The 19,075-nt window shown below is 40.6% G+C and overlaps 1 protein-coding gene across 1 annotated transcript in view; it reads left to right on the top strand.

Moving 5' to 3' along the window:
• Positions 1-18,765, top strand: part of LOC136884950 (uncharacterized) — a 124,133-nt gene extending 105,368 nt beyond the window's left edge. Inside the window, exon 6 of the mRNA XM_068230128.1 lies at positions 18,650-18,765. Within this exon, the coding sequence (XP_068086229.1) occupies positions 18,650-18,698 (49 nt within the window). The 3' untranslated portion in view covers positions 18,699-18,765. The remainder of the gene's footprint in view (positions 1-18,649) is intronic.
• Positions 18,766-19,075: the final 310 nt, after the last annotated feature.

The following is a 19,075-nucleotide window of genomic DNA, read 5'->3' as shown; positions in this document are numbered from 1 at the left end:
CTTAACTTCAATTTTCTCACTCTGCAGATTACCAGCGTTCCTTATCACTATATCTGCCATCAATGAAGATAGCAGCGACACTTTTATGGGCCTGTACCCTCCCACCTTGCCAACTCTCTCCACATTGTCTATATCGACCTCACTGAAATTAATTTTCATTTTATTTTGTATGAGATCTACCACTTTGTAAATAATGTCCACTTTAGATTCTGACTTTTCTTCCTCCACCCCGTAAATAAATATGGATTTCTTCTTACGCTCCTGTCTGCAAACTGCTATTTCCTTCTTCAGGTTTACCACCTCCTCTTCCATATTTTTTATTTTCTCCCTTAGTGACACCAGATCTTTCTCGCTGTCTTTCATTATTGCCTTCGTATTTTTCATGTAATCCTGGATCCACTGTCTCGTCTTTTCGTACTCCTGGACTTGCTCCTGAAGCATCTTTTTTACTTGCTCGAACGGGCATAACTCCTGTACTACCTCTTTTACCACTTTTCTCATAACTTCTACGTCTACTCAGCTCATCCTATCCATCTCTTTGCCGTCTACTTGGCCCGACCGCTTCCCCACTCCTACTCCACTCCACTCCACAGGCGCACGTCACACGACACGTCTGTTCTCCTTACTGGCTTCCGCTAGACTAAATCTAAAATCTAATACCATCTATTACTTCAGTTTTCCTATAGAGCTCATCTGGTTTTATCAGCACCACATCCAGGATATTTTTCACTCTGGTTGGTTCCATCACTTTCTGAATCAGCTGTCCTTCCCATATTAACTTATTTGCCATTTGTTGGTCATGCTTCCTGTCGTTCGCATTACCTTCCCAATTGACATCTGGCAAATTCAGATCTCCCGCTACAATCACATTTCTTTCCATGTCGTTTCCCACATAGCTGACTATCCTATCAAATAATTCCGAATCCGCGTCAGTGCTACCCTTTCCCGATCTGTACACTCCAAATATATCAAGTTGCCTATTATCTTTAGAAATGAGTCTTACACCTAGAATTTCATGTGTTTCATCTTTAACTTTTTCGTAGCTTACAAATTCTTCTTTCACCAGAATGAACACTCCCCCTCCCACCCTTCCTATCCTATCTCTACGATACACACTCCAGTGCCGTGAGAAAATTTCTGCATCCATTATATCATTTCTCAGCCATGATTCAACTCCTATTACAATATCTGGTAAATATATATCTATTAAATTACTTAATTCTATTCCTTTCCTTACAATACTTCTACAGTTCAAGACTAACAATTTTATGTCATCCCTACTTGATTTCCTGTTCCCTGTTCCCTTATCACCGCTCCCTAGGCCATCCCGTTTCCTTGAATGTACCTCCCTATTACCCTTCCAAACAAATTTCCTAACTTATACGTACCACTGCGGTTTAAATGAAGGCCATCTGAGCGCAGATCCCTATCTCCTACCCACCCATTAGGATCTAGAAATTTCACTCCCAGTTCCCCACATACCCACTCCATAGTCTCATTTAAATCCCCAATCACCCTCCAGTCAGTATCCCTTCTACACAGTATTCCACTAATAACAATCTCCGCTTTCTTAAACTTCACCCGTGCTGCATTTACCAGATCCCACACATCTCCAACTATGTTGGTACTTATATCGGCTTGCCTTACATTGTTGGTACCAACGTGAAACACTACCACCTTCTCCTTCCCCTCCTCCCTCTCTTCTACTTTCCTCAACATCTGCCTCAACCTAATTCCTGGATAACATTCTACCCTGGTACCCTTTCCTCCACACACTTTCCCCACGTGTCTAACGATGGAATCCCCCTTGACCAGAGCCTCAACCCTACCCACCTCATTTGATCCCCTCCCCTCCTGGTCAGCCCTATCTTTCCTGATAGCTGCAGAAGCTACTTCCTCCTCCCTTTTCTCCTTCCCATGACCCTGTTCCACCTGTCTTTTCCTATCCTCTACTCTACATTTTCCTTTCCTACCTTTTCCCTTCCTCCTACTTCCACACATCTCAGCAACTGTTCCCTGTCCCTCATCTTCCTTCTGTTGTTCTACCTGGAGTGACTCGTACCGATTTCGCGCAGACACCTGTCCTGAATAGAGCCCTTAGCCTGCAATCTCCTTCCCCTTAGAACATTAGACCACCTGTCTTCTACAACTCCTCCCTTTCCTTCCCCTCCCTCTTATACACCTACTGTAACCTGTACATTGTTTGAGGGAGTCCTGTCTTCCTTCTTGTCTTCTGTGAGAATCCTAATTATCTCCCTCAAACTTTCCAACTCCTCCCTCATACCCCTCAATGCCTCGCCACATCCACAGTAAGTACACTCGCGCTCCTTAGCCATTCTTCACGGGGAAAAAATGAAATTAAAAATAACTTATTTGCAAAAAATAAATGAACGGAGGGATATATTGTCTGGGATAGTACACAACAATAAGGTAATTAATATACGACTACACTACAATACTACTTAGTCGTGCTCTATTTTTTATCCTACAACCCCTGACAGGATAAAAACTGCTGTTAATTACTGAATATCGAAAGTAATAGCCTACACAAGAACTACACAATTCCAAACTGCAATTAAGCCTATTCTAATTACAACAACAGTATTTTAGTAAGAGTTTCTACGGATACCTCTACTACACCAGTACTACACAAATATTTTACAATAATAAAATAATCACACTAAATTCTAATAGGATATTACTCGTACACTACTGTACAGTACACTACAGTAATTTTAAACTACTTTCAGACGTATCCTAATTACGATACCGGTACCGTACCGTATGTAACTAAACTAAGCACAGCAGAAATGAAATTTGCAAGAACTACTGTACTCAAAGATTACCAACGAAGCTAAATGCTTAGACAAATTATTATTATTAGTATTACGTTCTAATAGATACACACGAAAAATAACACACGAATATAGCGGGCAAGATAAGGCACTATCTAAATGTACTGTATCTATACTACAATGTATCTACACTACACTACACTGCGTTTGGTTAAATGCTGAAGTATCGAAAGGATTGCCGTACACGAAGAAAAACACGAATATAACTGGCAAGATACTATCTAATATATTATAGCTTATCTTCACTACAATTCTACTGAAATGTGGTTATGTGATTATTACAGCTGGTGGATTACTATTATTTTCCCTACTCCACGGGACGGAGAATGAAAGTGTCCTTAATTAGGCCTACTGAAAAATACGAGGTTGTCTACAGTAATTTCTCAAATATTTCTATCAAAACTACTACTACTACTACTACTACTACTACTACTACTACTACTACTACTCCAGGGACTTGAACTGCAATTTCTGGGATATATGAACTTTATTTATTATTAGCTAACCGCTCAAAAATACTGAAAGATCGAGGGAGCGAAATATAGATTACGGATACTTTACCTACCTACTCAGAAGTACAAATGAATGGAATACAAGGTCAGCTGATTTTTATTTACTTGACTACACTACACCCTTTGTTCACGACTGTACCCAACAATGCAATATTTGAATATGAGGAGCGACAATAATCAATAACAATACGACTGTTAACTATTACCGTGTAATCTCTTTAACTTCTTTTTAAATGGAAGTTTACAGGCCTATCATGGTTTTTTTATGTAGTAAATTATTACCTTCGCGATAGTTTGAACGGATATCTATACGAAATACCGGAGAAGTTGCTGCAGAAGTTACAGTACTATTCCGTATGATAATCTGCCTTTGTAAGTATAACCAACGAACCTACAGATATTTACAAATATTTTTAAAGTTAATATTATTACCTAAAGTATTTCCTAAACCTAAATTCGAAACAAGGTACACCTAGCTAGCCTACTTAACCTAGAAAACGTAATTTACTGAAGACGAACTGAATTACTTGTGAGTAGCAAAACATCGCCACTGCTCTTCGTATGGAAGGCATTCCATTTTAAAATAATAATTCCGTTGTTGTGTTATGTGCTTGGTTGTTCTTCGTCGTCGTCAGCGTTAAAGAAAACATTGGATCCATCCTGTATTAAGTGACAGGTCATCAAATGGACAATTTGTGCTCCTACACAATAAACTAAAAGACAACCAAGATAATTTTTTTGAGTATTACAGAATGTCCGTGACCTCATTTGAACTGCTTTTCTGTATGTTGAAAAATGCTATCAGCGAAAGAAACACAAGGTTGCGGGAATGTATAACTCGCATTGACATTAAGTTGTCGTTAAGGCATGGGTACCTTTGTACCTCCAAAATTATCAGTTCACTGTATAACATTCTCCTAAGTTTTAAACACGAACAAGAGCACAATAAAACCGCAGCGTCTTCTTCCCGCAAGTGTGGCCAGGCCCTGCTGAGCGGGAGAGCGGGAAACACGCAGAGAAAATGGACCCCGGCCCATTCTCGAGCGGGCGACCTTGAAGACGCGCCTTGTCCGTTGTCTCGCAGCGTCTTCTTCCCGCAAGTGTGGCATGTCCCATTATAGTCAGTGTTGTGCATTTTTAGCGCGTGATTTTCCGCAGTCACGCTGCGGGAAAACACGCAAGTGTGGCCGTACACTTAAGCCGCCTCATAAGAGCAACCGCCATCTTGCGCAAGCATCCCTAGGGATTCTCATAAGGAGCCTTTTATCACCGCCATCTTGCGCAAGCATCCCAAGGGCGTCTCATAAAAATCTATGTATAGCGGCCATCTTGCATAAGGAAATTTAAGGAGTCATGTATAGCAGCCATCTTGTGCAATTAGCGTCGAGAGATGGCTGCTGTAGAATTTTTGTTTTTAAATTATCCGCCACCATATTTCAAAGGCATGTACCTAAAGAGCGCAACACTGAGGTTTCCGATGTAAGATGGCGGATGACAGCTGACAAAAAGCACGTGAGTTTGTTTACTAAACAAGAGCACGTGGAATTTTTCAATTTGCCGCCACCACATTTCAAAGGTATCTAGCTAAAGAGGGCAGCACGGTGCTCTCTTGATTAAAGATGGCGGATGACAGCTAGCAGAACTTTTCAAATTGCCCGCTACTACAGAGGGCAGCACGGTGTTCTGTAGATTAAAGATGGTGGATGACAGCTGACGAAATTGCCCGCATTATAGCAGCACGGTGCTCTATTGATTAAAGATAGTGGATTACAGCTGTCAGAAAAGCACGTGGCTTTGTTTCCAAACAAGAGCACATAGAATTTTTCAAATTGCCGCCACCACATTTCAAAGGTATCTAGCAAAAGAGTGCAGCACTGAGGTTTGTGATGCAAGATGGTGGATGACAGCTGTCAGAAAAAAGCACGAGAGTTTGTAAAGCACGTGGAATTTGCCACCGCCACAAAGAGGGCAGCACGGTGCTCTCTTGATTAGAGATGGCTGCTGTCACGAGGAATTGCCTGCCACCATAGGTATCTAGCTGAAGAAGGCAGCACGGTGCTCTCTGGATTAAAGATGGCTGCTGTCAAAAAGCATTTTTCAAATTATCCGCCACCACATTTCAGCTAAAGAGGGCAGCACTGTGCTCTATAGATTAAAGATGGCGGATGGTAGCTATCAAATAAGCATGTAGCATTGTTTCCAAACAAGAGCATGTGGAATTTTTCAAATTGCCGCCACCACAACTAGAGAGTGCAGCACGATGCTATCTTGATTAAAGATGGCGGATGGTAGCTGTCAAAAAAGCACGTGGCTTTGTTTCCAAACAAGAGCATGTGAAATTTTTCAAATTGCCGCCACCACATAGAGTGCAGCCCTGTGCTCTCATGATTAAAGATGGCTGCTGTCACGTGGAATTGTCTGTCACCAGAGTGCAGCACGGTGCTCTGTCGATTAAAGATGGCTGCTATCAAAAAGCATTTTTCAAATTATCCGCCACCACATTTCAAGGTAAGTAGCTAAAGAGGGCAGCACTGTGCTCTGTTGATAAAAGATGGCGGATGTCAGCTGTCAAAAAGCACGTGGATTTGTTTACCGATTCAGATCTCGCGCTAGTTAGGTTAAGTTGGTACCACTAAGGTTTAGGTCCGTCAAGATGGTAACGCTGAAGTTAGCGATGCGTTGTTGTCTGTCAAAAAGCACGTGGTTGTCAAAAAACACGTGGCTTTGTTTACCGATTCAAATCTCGCGCTAGTTAGGTTAAGTTGGTACTACTGAGGTTTAGGCCCGTCAAGATGGCAGTACTGAGGTTAGCGATGTGTTGTTGTCTGTCAAAAAGCACGTGGCTGTCAAAAAGCACGTGGCTTTGTTTACCTATTCAAATCTCGCGCTAGTTAGGTTAAGTTGGTACCACTGAGGTTTAGGCCCGTCATGATGGCAGCAGTAAGGTTAGCGATGCGTTGTTGTCGATGACAGCTGTCAAAAAGCACGTGGCTTTGTTTACCAATTCAAATTTCCCGCGGGAGGCGGAGGAGGCCTCTGGGAAGGCCCCTCGGGAGGAGGAGGCGGAGGAGGCCTCTGGGAGGGCCTCCCGTGAGGCGGAGGCGGAGGGGGCCTCTGGGAGCCCTGAGGCGGAAGCGGCCGCAGAACCCGCCTATTATACTACTAGTATCAGATAACTTTTCGCCTACTCCATTTAGTCACGCTTTTATCCAGTCCAATTGCACTCATTTTTGTCAGTAGTAGCCAGGGTGAATAAGCTCAAGGTGATGGTATTGGAAAGGTTGTTCCGTTTGATTTACGAAATGATCTCTTCGAAAATATGCCATGAGATCTCAAAAAGCAGTATATTTACCCACTTTTTCTATTTTCATTAGCAGATCAATAGATGGTTAAAAGGGGACTGCAATATCAGTAGACCTAGTACTGGTTAAATGGGCTAGTTTGTGTTGGGGAACCCAAAATAAGGGAGACGTGATATCAGAGCCTTTTTGTACAATTTGCTGTACGATGGGATAGGAGTGGGAAGGTAAGCGGCTTTAATTAAGGTTCAGCTCCAGCATTTATCTGGTGTATAAGTGGGAAACTTCGGAAAAACAAATTCAGGGCTGCCGACAGAGGTGTTCCAACCCACTATCTCCCGAATGCATGCTCACAGCTGCGCGCCCCTATCCACTCGGCCAACTCGCTTGTTATACAAATAACTAAACAGAAGTTCCTACCGAGGGACAGAATTAGACCAGTTTAAGATATTACCAAAATTTGTTAGGATCAACCTATTCAATACAATTGAATTTCCAAAGTAAGGATGTAATCCTATACCACTAAAATTTGAAGGGACATGTTTCGCCCTTTATAATGGCATCATATACCTTTATACACTCATACTTCAAAGATAAAAATCAGGATCCTGATTGTCATGGTAAAAATATAATTGGAAATATAAGATTGGAAACAAGTATTATACAACGTGAGAAATTGTTATGAGTTCTTAAATAATAATTTACAAATAATTGAAACTTCATTTAAAATGTTTGCGAAGAAAAGGTTGAAGTTGGTATGTTATTTCACTAGTAACTTTAAAATATTTTCTGAAATAGACAAACTAGGCCTTATCCACATAATAATAAGAAGGTCTATGGCTAAAGTTACCGTATCAAAGTTCGAGTGAAATTCGGCTGAAAGCAACTTGATTTACATGTTGAAGAGAAGGTTAATAGACCTTAGTGGCCACTTTAGATGACACTGAAACTTTATTGTTGAAAACTTGTGATATTAAACTGTAGTATGGCGCTGTGAGGATGATAAAGTTGGATCCATTACTCCATTAATCTCGTTATTTACGAAGTGGTTTCGCGGTCTCCATAATTTTGTTGAAGGAGTGATAAAAAACTCGTTCCAAGACCGTACAGACAACCAGTTCATACGACAAAAATCGAGAACATTCTTCACCATATATCCTTCAATAGTAATATATATTTAAAGCTACAGCCAACAACAAGTAAGAATGTTCCCATTTAACTATCAGTCTAAGAGTTAATAACCACCCCAATTAGCAAAGATCTATACGGCAACATTTAATTATGAACCTTTTATCACTCCTTCAACAAAATTATGGAGACCGCAAACCCACTTCGTAAATAACGAGATTAATGGATTAATGGATTAATGGATCCAACTTTTTCATCTACTCAGCGCCATACTACAGTTTAATATCACAAGTTTTCAACAATAAAGTTTCAGTGTCATCTGAAGTGGCTACTAAAGTCCATTAAACTTCTCTTCAACATGTAAATCAAGTTGCTTTCAGCCGAATTTCACTCGAACTTTGATACGGTAACTTTAGCCATAGACCTTCTTGTCATTATATGGATAAGGCCTAGTTTGTCTATTTTATGAACTATTTTAAAATTATTAGTGTAATATCATACCAACTTCAACCTTTTCTTCGCAAACATTTTAAATGAAGTTTCAATTGTAAAATGTTATTTAAGAACTCATAACAATTTCTCACATTGTATAATACTCATATCCAATCTTATATTCTCATTTTTATATTTTTTACCATAATAATCAGGATCCTGATTTTTATCTTTGAAGTATGAGTGTAAAGAGGCTGATGATGCCCTTATAAAGGGCGAAATATGTCTCTTCGAATTTTAGTGTAATGGGATGTAAGTTCTAACTTTTGAAATTCAATTGTATTGAACAGGTTGATCCTAATAAATTTTGGTAATATCTTAAACTGATGTACATTTCAATACGGACCAAACATGAAATTTGTAACATGTAACAGAATTACACTTCAGATTCTGCGATTGACACAGAATACACGAAAGTTTTCATCATTTCCACCATCATAAACCACATAAAATATAAGCCTTACGAATATTTTCTCTAAACAAATACATCTTAAGCAAATAATACCGTAAACTACGCTAAGCTGAATCAGGAGTGAAAATTTAGCTATATCCGTTCAAAATAGGGCTATCAATATTTCAATTTCGGGCTTTAAAAACTCTTCCGTTTTTCATGTATAAAAACATAATTACTATCACCCTACCACCGTTCTTAAAGCTCCAAGCACAAATTTTAAAATTTAAAAAGAAGTGGTCATGTGTGTAACAAGTGCTCTCGTTCAATTGCTGTATAAGAAGAACAAGAAGAGGAAGAAGAAGAATGTCCACCTCTGTGGTGTAGTGCTTAACGTGATTAGCTGCCACCCCCGGAGGCCCGGATTCGATTCCCTGCTCTGCCACGAAATTTGAAGATTGGTACGAGGGCTGGAACGGTGTCCACTCAGCCTCTGAAAGTCAACTGAGTAGAGGTGAGTTCGATTCCCACCTCAGCTATCCTCGAAGTGGTTTACCGTGTTTTCTTCACTTCTCCTTCAGGCAAATGCCGGGGTGGTACTTAACTTAAGGCCACGGCCGCTTCCTTCCCTCCGCCTTTTCAATACCTTTTGATCTCCCCCCCACCACAGGGCCCCTGTTCAGCATAGCAGGTGAGGCCGCCTAGGCGAGGTCTAGTCCTACTCCCCAGTTGTATCCTCCGACCAAAAGGTCTCACGCCCCGGGACTCTGCCCTTGAGGCGGTAGAGGTGGGATCCCTCGCTGAGTCCGAGGGGAAAACCAACCCTGGAGTGTAAACAGATTATTTCTTCTTCTTCTTGCGTTCCGGCCTTCTAAGGACCACGTTACAATTTCAATTGTTCCTCCTTAGTTGTTCTTTCCTTTTCTTCCAGTATTCTTTCATTGTTTCGCTGTGTTTCTTTTTCCTATCTTCAGTCCACTTTGTGCCTGTTTTCTTTTCCTTCCTCCCTTGGAATCCTTCCATTTGTAAGACTTTCCTCCTAAAAATCTTTCTTTCCAATAATTCTTCTTCTCGTATGTTGTTCCTTTCCAGGTCTTTCTTGACTTCTTGAATCCAGGTGGTAGTTGATTTCTTTTCCCAAAGGTACTTGAAGATTCGTTTAGTTAGTCTGTTGTCATCCATTCTGTAAATGTGTCCAAGAAATAGCAATCTCCTTTTTCTTATGGTTTCTGGTATGTTTTCTACGTTCTGGTAAATTATTATCATGATTATTATTATTATTATTATTATTATTATTATTATTATTATTATTATTAGTAGTAGTAGTAGTAGTAGTAGTATTTTAAGTATGCTTCAGCTACCATGTACAGGCATTTTGATTTGACGTTCTGGTTTAACTCACCATGTGGGTGGTCTGACTGACTTAAGGAAAACACCATATGTGTTACCAGAGATCCTTTACATGCCGATATCACACGATATAGTTTCGAACGGCTTTCTTTCCGCCCTTTCAAAATCCGAGTACTTCTGCCGGGTTTGAACTCGCAATCTTGAGGATCGGAAGCAGACTACTGATCTACAGAGGGAGTTTTTCATTCACATTAACCTATATATGTTTTTTTTCGTCACTTTGTCGTATACCAAATGTTTTTCTATCATATTCTTTCGAAATTACCATACATTCTTATGATCAAGTGAATAGAGCAAAGAACTACGCTTTTACAATGGTGTGATGAAGACAAAATGAAATTGTGTATCTCCTACAGTTCTTCCCTGACAACGAAACTATTATATACGTGTGGGTAATCAGCTGACCGCATTTCAAGTTCAAAAAAAAAGTGACGCAAGGAGCATTTTCCATATTGCATGGCAAAAAGCAGTAAAATGTTTATAGGACAAACATTGATTGACCAATATCCTAATAAATATGTGTAATGATGTCTAATGAGACTATATGTTAGTGGTTAAAATTAGGTGGTGATGGACAGAAAAGTACAGAAGTTCATAATGTCAGTCACGACTCCCCGTAATATGTTGTAATATTAATGGAAAATGTTTCTCGATGAGCGAATTAGTTTTTTCATACCAATAGAGCATATCAAAAGTTAATGGGCTTCTGATAAATTCACGTGCATACACCCTATAATCGTCAGTGGTTAGGGCCTGACACAGTCAGGCCTAAAACGAAACTCTAGTTTTATACAGCAAACGCCTTAAAAGATTTACATCTAACATTGTAATATTAGTTAGCTATTCAGGAACATTCGTTATTAACAGGACGTTTCACAGGGTTCGCCTTCCCAGCTCTTTAACAGATAAAAAGGACAATAATTATCTTAGAGCCATGTTTTCCCATGGATAAAGTCGATAAATAGCTTCTTCTCTCTCAAACAGCTGATTCATACGCCCCTTAAAAACGCCGAGCTTTAAACAACGTAGGAGGTGGGGTGGGGTCAAGGCTGTGAGGTTTGCCATTCAATTAAAGGAAGACGAAGACGTTCGCAAGTACTATCTGTTGTAGAATTTAGGTACTAGCTCGCGTGCTGTACGGAAAACTACCTCTCCTCACGCCGCTAGTGCTGTTGCCAAGAGAGCTCATAATAAACTACCTCGTTCATTTGAACGACGTGCCACGAGAGCTGTTTCCATGCAGACGGCACAAATGAAGTACCTCGTTCATTTGACGAAATGCCGCGAGAGCACAAATGAACTACCTCATTCATTTGAACGACAAAATAAGCTAGCACACAAATGGCCAATGGGGTGCCGTGTTAATTGTCACATGACAGCACTTTCTCATCTATTCATGAACTACCTCGTTTATTTGAACGACTCAAGGCGATGAACGGTATCGTAGGAATTAGTTCAAGCAAATGAGCTGACTGGTCCCTTCCCTATGTCCGAGCTGCATAATAAAAAACAAAGGAACACGAACATTAAATAACAACAAGCTAACCACTTCAAAAGTAAAACGAAAATAGTGAATAGCGCTTCTCACCAGGGCCGGAACTAGGAGATTTGTCAGAGGGGGGGGGGGCAAAAATCATCTTACCGCCCCCCATCCCCCGATCCCTCTCCCTCCCCCCGCCCCTACCACTAAAATATAATACCTCCGTAAGCAATTTTTAGATGCGGTAGTTCGAATTACACACCATATGCATACTATTAAGAAGATTTATTTATGAAAAGCACCTATATTAATACACTTAAGTAGTATAATAGGACAGTTCGGCCGCCGCCTCCGCCTCCGGCTCTCGGGAGAGGCCTCCGCCTCCCGCGGGAAATTTGAATTTTGGCGGGAGATTTGAATTTTGGCGCGAGATTTGAATCTGTAGTAAACAAAGTCACGTGCTTATTGACAGCTCTCATCGACAACAACGCATCGCTAACCTCACTGCTGCCATCTTGACGGACCTAAACCTCAGTGGTACCAACTTAACCTAACTAGCGCGAGATTTGAATAGGTAAACAAAGCCACGTGCTTTTTGACAGCCACGTGCTTTTTGACAGCCACGTGCTTTTTGACAGACAACAACGCATCGCTAACCTCACTGCTGCCATCTTGACGGGCCTAAACCTCAGTAGTACCAACTTAACCTAACTAGCGCGAGATTTGAATTGGTAAACAAAGCCACGTGTTTTTGACAGCCACGTGCTTTTTGACAGACAACAACGTATCGCAAACCTCAGCGCAGCCATCTTGACGGACCTAAACCTTAGTGGTACCAACTTAACCTCACTAGCGCGAGATCTGAATTTGTAAACATATCCACGTGCTTTTTGACAGCTGTCATCCGCCATCTTTAAACTACAGAGCATCGTGCTGCCCTCTTTATCGCAGTAGTTGCAAATTCGTCACCTGTCATCGGCAGTACTGCTATCTTAACGGGCCTAAACCTTAGTGCTACCAACTTAACCTTACTAGCGCGAGATTTGAATCGGTAAACAAAGCCACGTGAATTTTTGAGAGCTGTCATCCGCCATCTTTAATTAAGAGAGCGCCGTGCTGCACTCTATGTGGTGGCGGCAAATTCCACATGCTTTACAAAGCCACGTGCTTTTTTGACAGCAGCCATCGTTAATCTAGAGAGGACCGTGCTGCCCTCTTTGTAGCGGTAGCAAATTCCACGTGCTCTTGTTTGGAAACAAACTCACGTGCTTTTTTTCTGACAGCTGTTATCCGCCATCTTTAATCAAGAGAGCACCGTGCTGCTATTATGCGGGCAATTTCGTCAACTGTCATCCGCCATATTTAATGAACAGAGCACCATGCTGCCTCATGCGGGCAATTTCGTTAGTTGTCATCCGCCATCTTTAATGAACAGAGCACTGTGCTGCCATCTTTGTGGTGGTGATAAATTCCACGTGCTTTACATACTCACGTGCAGCTGTCATCCGCTATCTTTAATCAAGAGAGCGCCGCGCTGCACTCTGTGGTGGCGGACAATTTGAAAAGCTGTCAGGAGAGTATCGTGTTGGCATCTTTATTCTTTCACATGTGGTGGCAGCAAATTCCACATCCGCCATCTGAGAGCACCATGCTGCGCTCTTGATCGTAGTAGCAAAGAAGCGATTAAGAATATATATAATCGAACACTGTACTCGATACAACATATGATCAGAACATCGATTTGTTCTAAGAGAAAAAAGGAGTACAGTTTTGAACGGCTTGCCTATGATGGCGGTTGTTTGCTTAGCATAACTTGCACCTAACATGCTTGTTGTTACATCAGGAATGTTAACTGGCTAAATCCTGGTGTTTCAGCGCTAGGAGGGGCATCTAGCGGTAAAACAATAGTTCAAGAAACTGTGATTTAAACTGTAAAAACAGATTCTTGCGTCAGGAAGGGTATCCGGCCGTAAAATAGGTTCTTACAATTATAATCTCATGTTAGGAAGGGGCAACCGGTTGTGAAAACAGGAGGAGAGCAGCAGCTAGCTGCTTCCTAGTGCATTTCAGGCGTTATACCTTGCGAGTAGGTATGTACTAGCACCGGGTTTCGAATAAGCAGACTTTAGAACAAGAAAAGTATCTGGGATGTGTGTTTTCAGATGGAGTTTGAAGCAAGCCTACACAGACACGCACACAAGCTACATCTGGCTAGCCAGCTCCTACCTGGAATGTGTTTACCTCAGTGGAGTATGAAGTCTACTGCACGCGTACAGTTCGCATTAAAATTATTAGCAGCTTGTCGAGCTGAGCTCAGACCTTCCGTTTAATCGTAGTACATATACGTCTGCTTGTAGAACTTGTATATTTCGGTACCTCAGCGTTTCGTGTTGTTGCTTACAGGTAGGGGTTACTGTAGATGTAGGCTTTGCTTAGTAAAACTCACGACAATGTCTGACCTCTGTAGGCTGAAACTTGGTTTCTTCCGAACATTGCAACTTTAGTCTATTGATAAATAGTTGTTCTCTTCAATCTTCATGCTATAGGAGAGGTTAATCTTATAATTCCAAACTTACAACCGAAACCTAGGAGCCGGCAATTCTCTTTCTATATAATCATTATGTGTGGCTATTTCTAGCCAAGTGCAGTCCAAAAATAAATCCTAGTCTTGTTACATGTGCTAGCACATAGCCTACTCCTATTGAAAGAGCTTGTACGGTACCGGCATATAGGCTACTCCTGTTGAAGGAGCCTGTACAAGGTTTGACGTCCCCATCAACAGCGTTATATGCCCTTACTTAATGCTGGCTTTTTACACACCCTCTGGTTATTCGAAACTGCCTAAGAATGTAATATACAATAGTAGGGAGAGGGTAAAACCCGGTGCCGGTACATAGCCTACTCCTACCGATGAAGCCTGCATACAGCTTATCGCCTCCATCCGACAGATGAATCACCATCAACATCTTGTACTCACAATCATTGTCGAGGGAGTCTGCATAAGGTTTAACGTCCCCATCAACAGCGTTATATGCCCTTACTTAATGCTAGCTTTTCGCATGCCCTCTGGTTATTCGAAACTACCTGAGAATGTAATATGCAACAGTAGGGAGAGGGTAAAACTCGGTGCTGGCACATAGCCTACTCCTACCGAAGAAGCCTGCACACAGCTTATCGCCTCCATCCGACAGATGAATCGCCATCAACATCTTGTACTCACAATCATTTTCGAAGGAGTCTACACAAGGTTTAACGTCCCCATCAACACAGCGTTATATACCCTTACTTAATGCTGGCTTTTTGCACGCCCTCTAGTTATTCGAAACTACCTGAGAATGTAATATGCAACAGTAGGATCGCCTCTATCCGACAGATGAATCACCCTCAACACTCTTGTACCCGCAATCATTCTCGCTACTTCAGGAGATAGCGGGTTCGAACCCCTACTGTCGGAAGCCGTAAAAATAGCAAATGCTAGGCGAGGGACCTGCGCGATCGTCATAACGTGTAATTACATGATCTAGCCGGATGCGGTCTTAGATCATTACCTTTAAGTGCCTACAGGTAAGGAATACCGCGGATGTCGGCTTCTTGTTTAGCTTAGTACCCTCCCGTTTAAGTCCAGAGGTCGAGGATCGCATGCTAACTTTCTAAGGCTCGATCCACTGCAGAACTCTTTAAATTCTGACACCTCGGCATCAACAGCAGGTTCGATCCAGGCTTAAATACGTCAGCCAGCAGAACTCAGCGTAAGGCACTCAGGAGAGCTCTTGTTGCATAAACATTTAGTTCCACCTGTACTGCAGTTGTCAGCGACTTTCACATCCGCTTGGTAACAAGCAGCATATTTACTCGCTGCAGCCTGCGTGAAGCGCTCACAGTTCTTTGTGTGTGTTTATTACGTGTACATCCCCCGTCTAAGTACTGTCTGCTGTGAATATTATTCTTCAGCCTTCAACTTAAGATAAGCCTGAACTGTTAGTTACTGTTTGCAAAGCAACTTCTACGCTAGGTAATAAACATCTACATTCATATATTTTCTTTTCTTTTTAGGTACAACTAAAATATTATCGTTCGAGTTACAGGCTTGAAGGTACGCATTTTATTCATCCGAGTAACAGTCTGCAGCGCGTACTTTTTTTATCGATCTTATATGTTTACGTTGTTTTAGCATTATAAGATAGGAGAATTAGAAGAGGTTAATCTTGTAATTTCAAACTTACTACAATGTCTGTCCTCTATAGGTTAAAACTTGGTTTCTTCTAAACATTGCAACTCTAGGCTAACTGAGTTTCCCTTTCATATCCTATTATTACATTTGCTTTTACGTCAGGCAATAAAGGTCTTTGAGTTAAAGATAGCTAGGTTACCTGTTATCAAACCAAGTATCTTTTGTAACCTTCATTGTTTTTAGCATTTTACGATTAGAGGATTAGAAGGTGTAGATAAGGGAGTGGTTAATCTTGTAACTTCAAACTCACGACAATGTCTGACCTCTATCGGCTGAAACTTGCTTTCTTCTAAAAACATCGCAACTCTATGCTAGCTGACTTGTCCTTTTGATATCCTATTATTACATTTGCTTTTACGTTAGGCAGTAAAGGTCTTTGAGTTAAAGATAGCTAGGTTACCTGTTAACAAACCAAGTATCTTTTGTAACCTTCATTGTTTTAGCATTTTACGATAAGAAGATTAGAAGGTGTAGACAAGGATGTGGTTAATCTTGTAACTTCAAACTCACGACAATGTCTGACCTCAATAGGCTGAAACTTGGTTTCTGCTAAAAACATCGCAACTCTAGGCTAGCTGACTTGTCCTTTCGATATCCTATTATTACATTTGCTTTTACGTCAGGCAATAAAGGTCTTTGAGTTAAAGATAGCTAGGTTAGCTGTTAACAAACCAAGTATCTTTTATAACCTTCATTGTTTTTAGCATTTTACGATTAGAGGATTAGAAGGTGTAGACAAGGATGTGGTTAATCTTGTAACTTCAAACTCACGACAATGTCTGACCTCAATAGGCTGAAACTTGGTTTCTTCTAAAAACATCGCAACTCTAGGCTAGGTGACTTGTCCTTTCGATATCCTATTATTACATTTGCTTTTACGCTAGGCAGTAAAGGTCTTTGAGTTAAAGATAGCTAGGTTACCTGTTAACAAACCAAGTATCATTTGTAACCTTCATTGTTTTTAGCATTTTACGATAGGAAGATTAGAAGGTGTAGACAAGGATGTGGTTAATCTTGTAACTTCAAACTCACGACAATGTCTGACCTCAATAGGCTGAAACTTGGTTTCTTCCAAAAACATCGCAACTCTAGGCTAGCTGACTTGTCCTTTCGATATCCTATTATTACATTTGCTTTTATGTTAGGCAATAAAGGTCTTTGAGTTAAAGATAGCTAGGTTACATGTTAACAAACCAAGTATCTTTTATAACCTTCATTGTTTTTAGCATTTTACGATTAGAGGATTAGAAGGTGTAGACAAGGATGTGGTTAATCTTGTAACTTCAAACTCACGACAATGTCTGACCTCAATAGGCTGAAACTTGGTTTCTTCTGAAAACATCCCAACTCTATCCTAGCTGACTTGTCCTTTCGATATCCTATTATTACATTTGCTTTTACGCTAGGCAGTAAAGGTCTTTGAGTTAAAGATAGCTAGGTTACCTGTTAACAAACCAAGTATCTTTTGTAACCTTCGTTGTTTTTAGCATTTTACGATTGGAGGATTAGAAGGCGTAGACAAGGAGGTAGTTAATCTTGTAACTTCAAACTCACGACAATGTCTGACCTCAATAGGCTGAAACTTGGTTTCTTCTAAAAACATCGCAACTCTAGGCTAGCTGACTTGTCCTTTCGATATCCTATTATTACATTTGCTTTTACGTCAGGCAATAAAGGTCTTTGAGTTAAAGATAGCTAGGTTACCTATTAACAAACCAAGTATCTTTTGTAACCTTCATTGTTTTTAGCATTTTACGCTAGGAAGATTAGAAGGCGTAGACAAGGATGTGGTTAATCTTGTAACTTCAAAGTCACTACAATGTCTGACCTCAATAGGCTGAAACTTGGTTTCTGCTAAAAACATCGCAACTCTAGGCTAGCTGACTTGTCCTTTCGATATCCTATTATTACATTTGCTTTTACGTCAGGCAATAAAGGTCTTTGTGTTAAAGATAGCTAGGTTAGCTGTTAACAAACCAAGTATCTTTTATAATCTTCATTGTTTTTAGCATTTTACGATTAGAGGATTAGAAGGTGTAGACAAGGATGTGGTTAATCTTGTAACTTCAAACTCACGACAATGTCTGACCTCAATAGGCTGAAACTTGGTTTCTTCTGAAAACATCGCAACTCTAGGCTAGCTGACTTGTCCTTTCGATATCCTATTATTACATTTGTTTTATGTTAGGCAATAAAGGTCTTTGAGTTAAAGATAGCTAGGTTACCTGTTAACAAACCAAGTATCTTTTGTAACCTTCATTGATTTTAGCATTTTACGATTGGAGGATTAGAAGGCGTAGACAAGGAGGTGGTTAATCTTGTAACTTCAAACTCACGACAATGTCTGACCTCAATAGGCTGAAACTTGTTTTCTTCTAAAAACATCGCAACTCTAGGCTAGCTGACTTGTAATTTTGATATCCTATTATTACATTTGCTTTTACGCTAGGCAGTAAAGGTCTTTGAGTTAAAGATAGCTAGGTTACCTGTTAACAAAGTAACTTACCTATTCATATCCTATCATCACAAGTACTGTCCGACTCGTTGGCTGAACGGTCAGCGTACTGGCCTTCGGTTCAGAGGGTCCCGGGTTCGATTCCCGGCCGGGTCGGGGATTTTAACCTTAATTGGTTAATTCCAATGGCACGGGGGCTGGGTGTATGTGTTGTCTTCATAATCATTTCATCCTCATCACGACGCGCAGGTCGCCTACGGGAGTCAAATAGAAAGACCTGCATCTGGCAAGCCGAACCCGTCCTGGGATATCCCGGCACTAAAAGCCATACCACATTTCATTTCATTATCACAAGTACTTCTACGCTACATTCATATATTTTTGTTCTTTTTTTAGGCACATCGACATCTCTGAAAGTAAAGGATTATACTGTTGCAATGTCTAATAAGAAGCTCAACATCAGTAAAAGACCTAAGAAGGGCTCTAAAATTAGGGCATAAGTTGTAGTAATTAGTATAGAATAAATAATGTAGAATTAGCATATTCTTTTATTTTAGATTAGGTATTACCTTCTCCTCCTCCTACTCCTTCCTCTCGAAGAAGAGTAAGAGCAAGAAAGAAGGTGTTGATTAAATTCGAAAGTATGTTATCATCTAGTTCGGTAAGTATATTGAGAACAGAATTTTTTTCTCAAAAGTGTTTGATTCTAGTCTTGCAATGCAGTGTTCTATAACATCGCACTATAAACGGTAGTATGTGTTCAAGTCTAAACCTGCACACTCTCGCTTTTGCAATGCATGTTCGATAAAGATGTACTTTGGC

The sequence above is a fragment of the Anabrus simplex genome, chromosome 13 (genome assembly GCF_040414725.1).
Source record: "Anabrus simplex isolate iqAnaSimp1 chromosome 13, ASM4041472v1, whole genome shotgun sequence".
In the NCBI taxonomy this organism is placed as follows: domain Eukaryota; kingdom Metazoa; phylum Arthropoda; class Insecta; order Orthoptera; family Tettigoniidae; genus Anabrus; species Anabrus simplex.
Note: the sequence above shows the minus strand (reverse complement) of the source record. Positions and strands in the feature narration are given on the sequence as shown.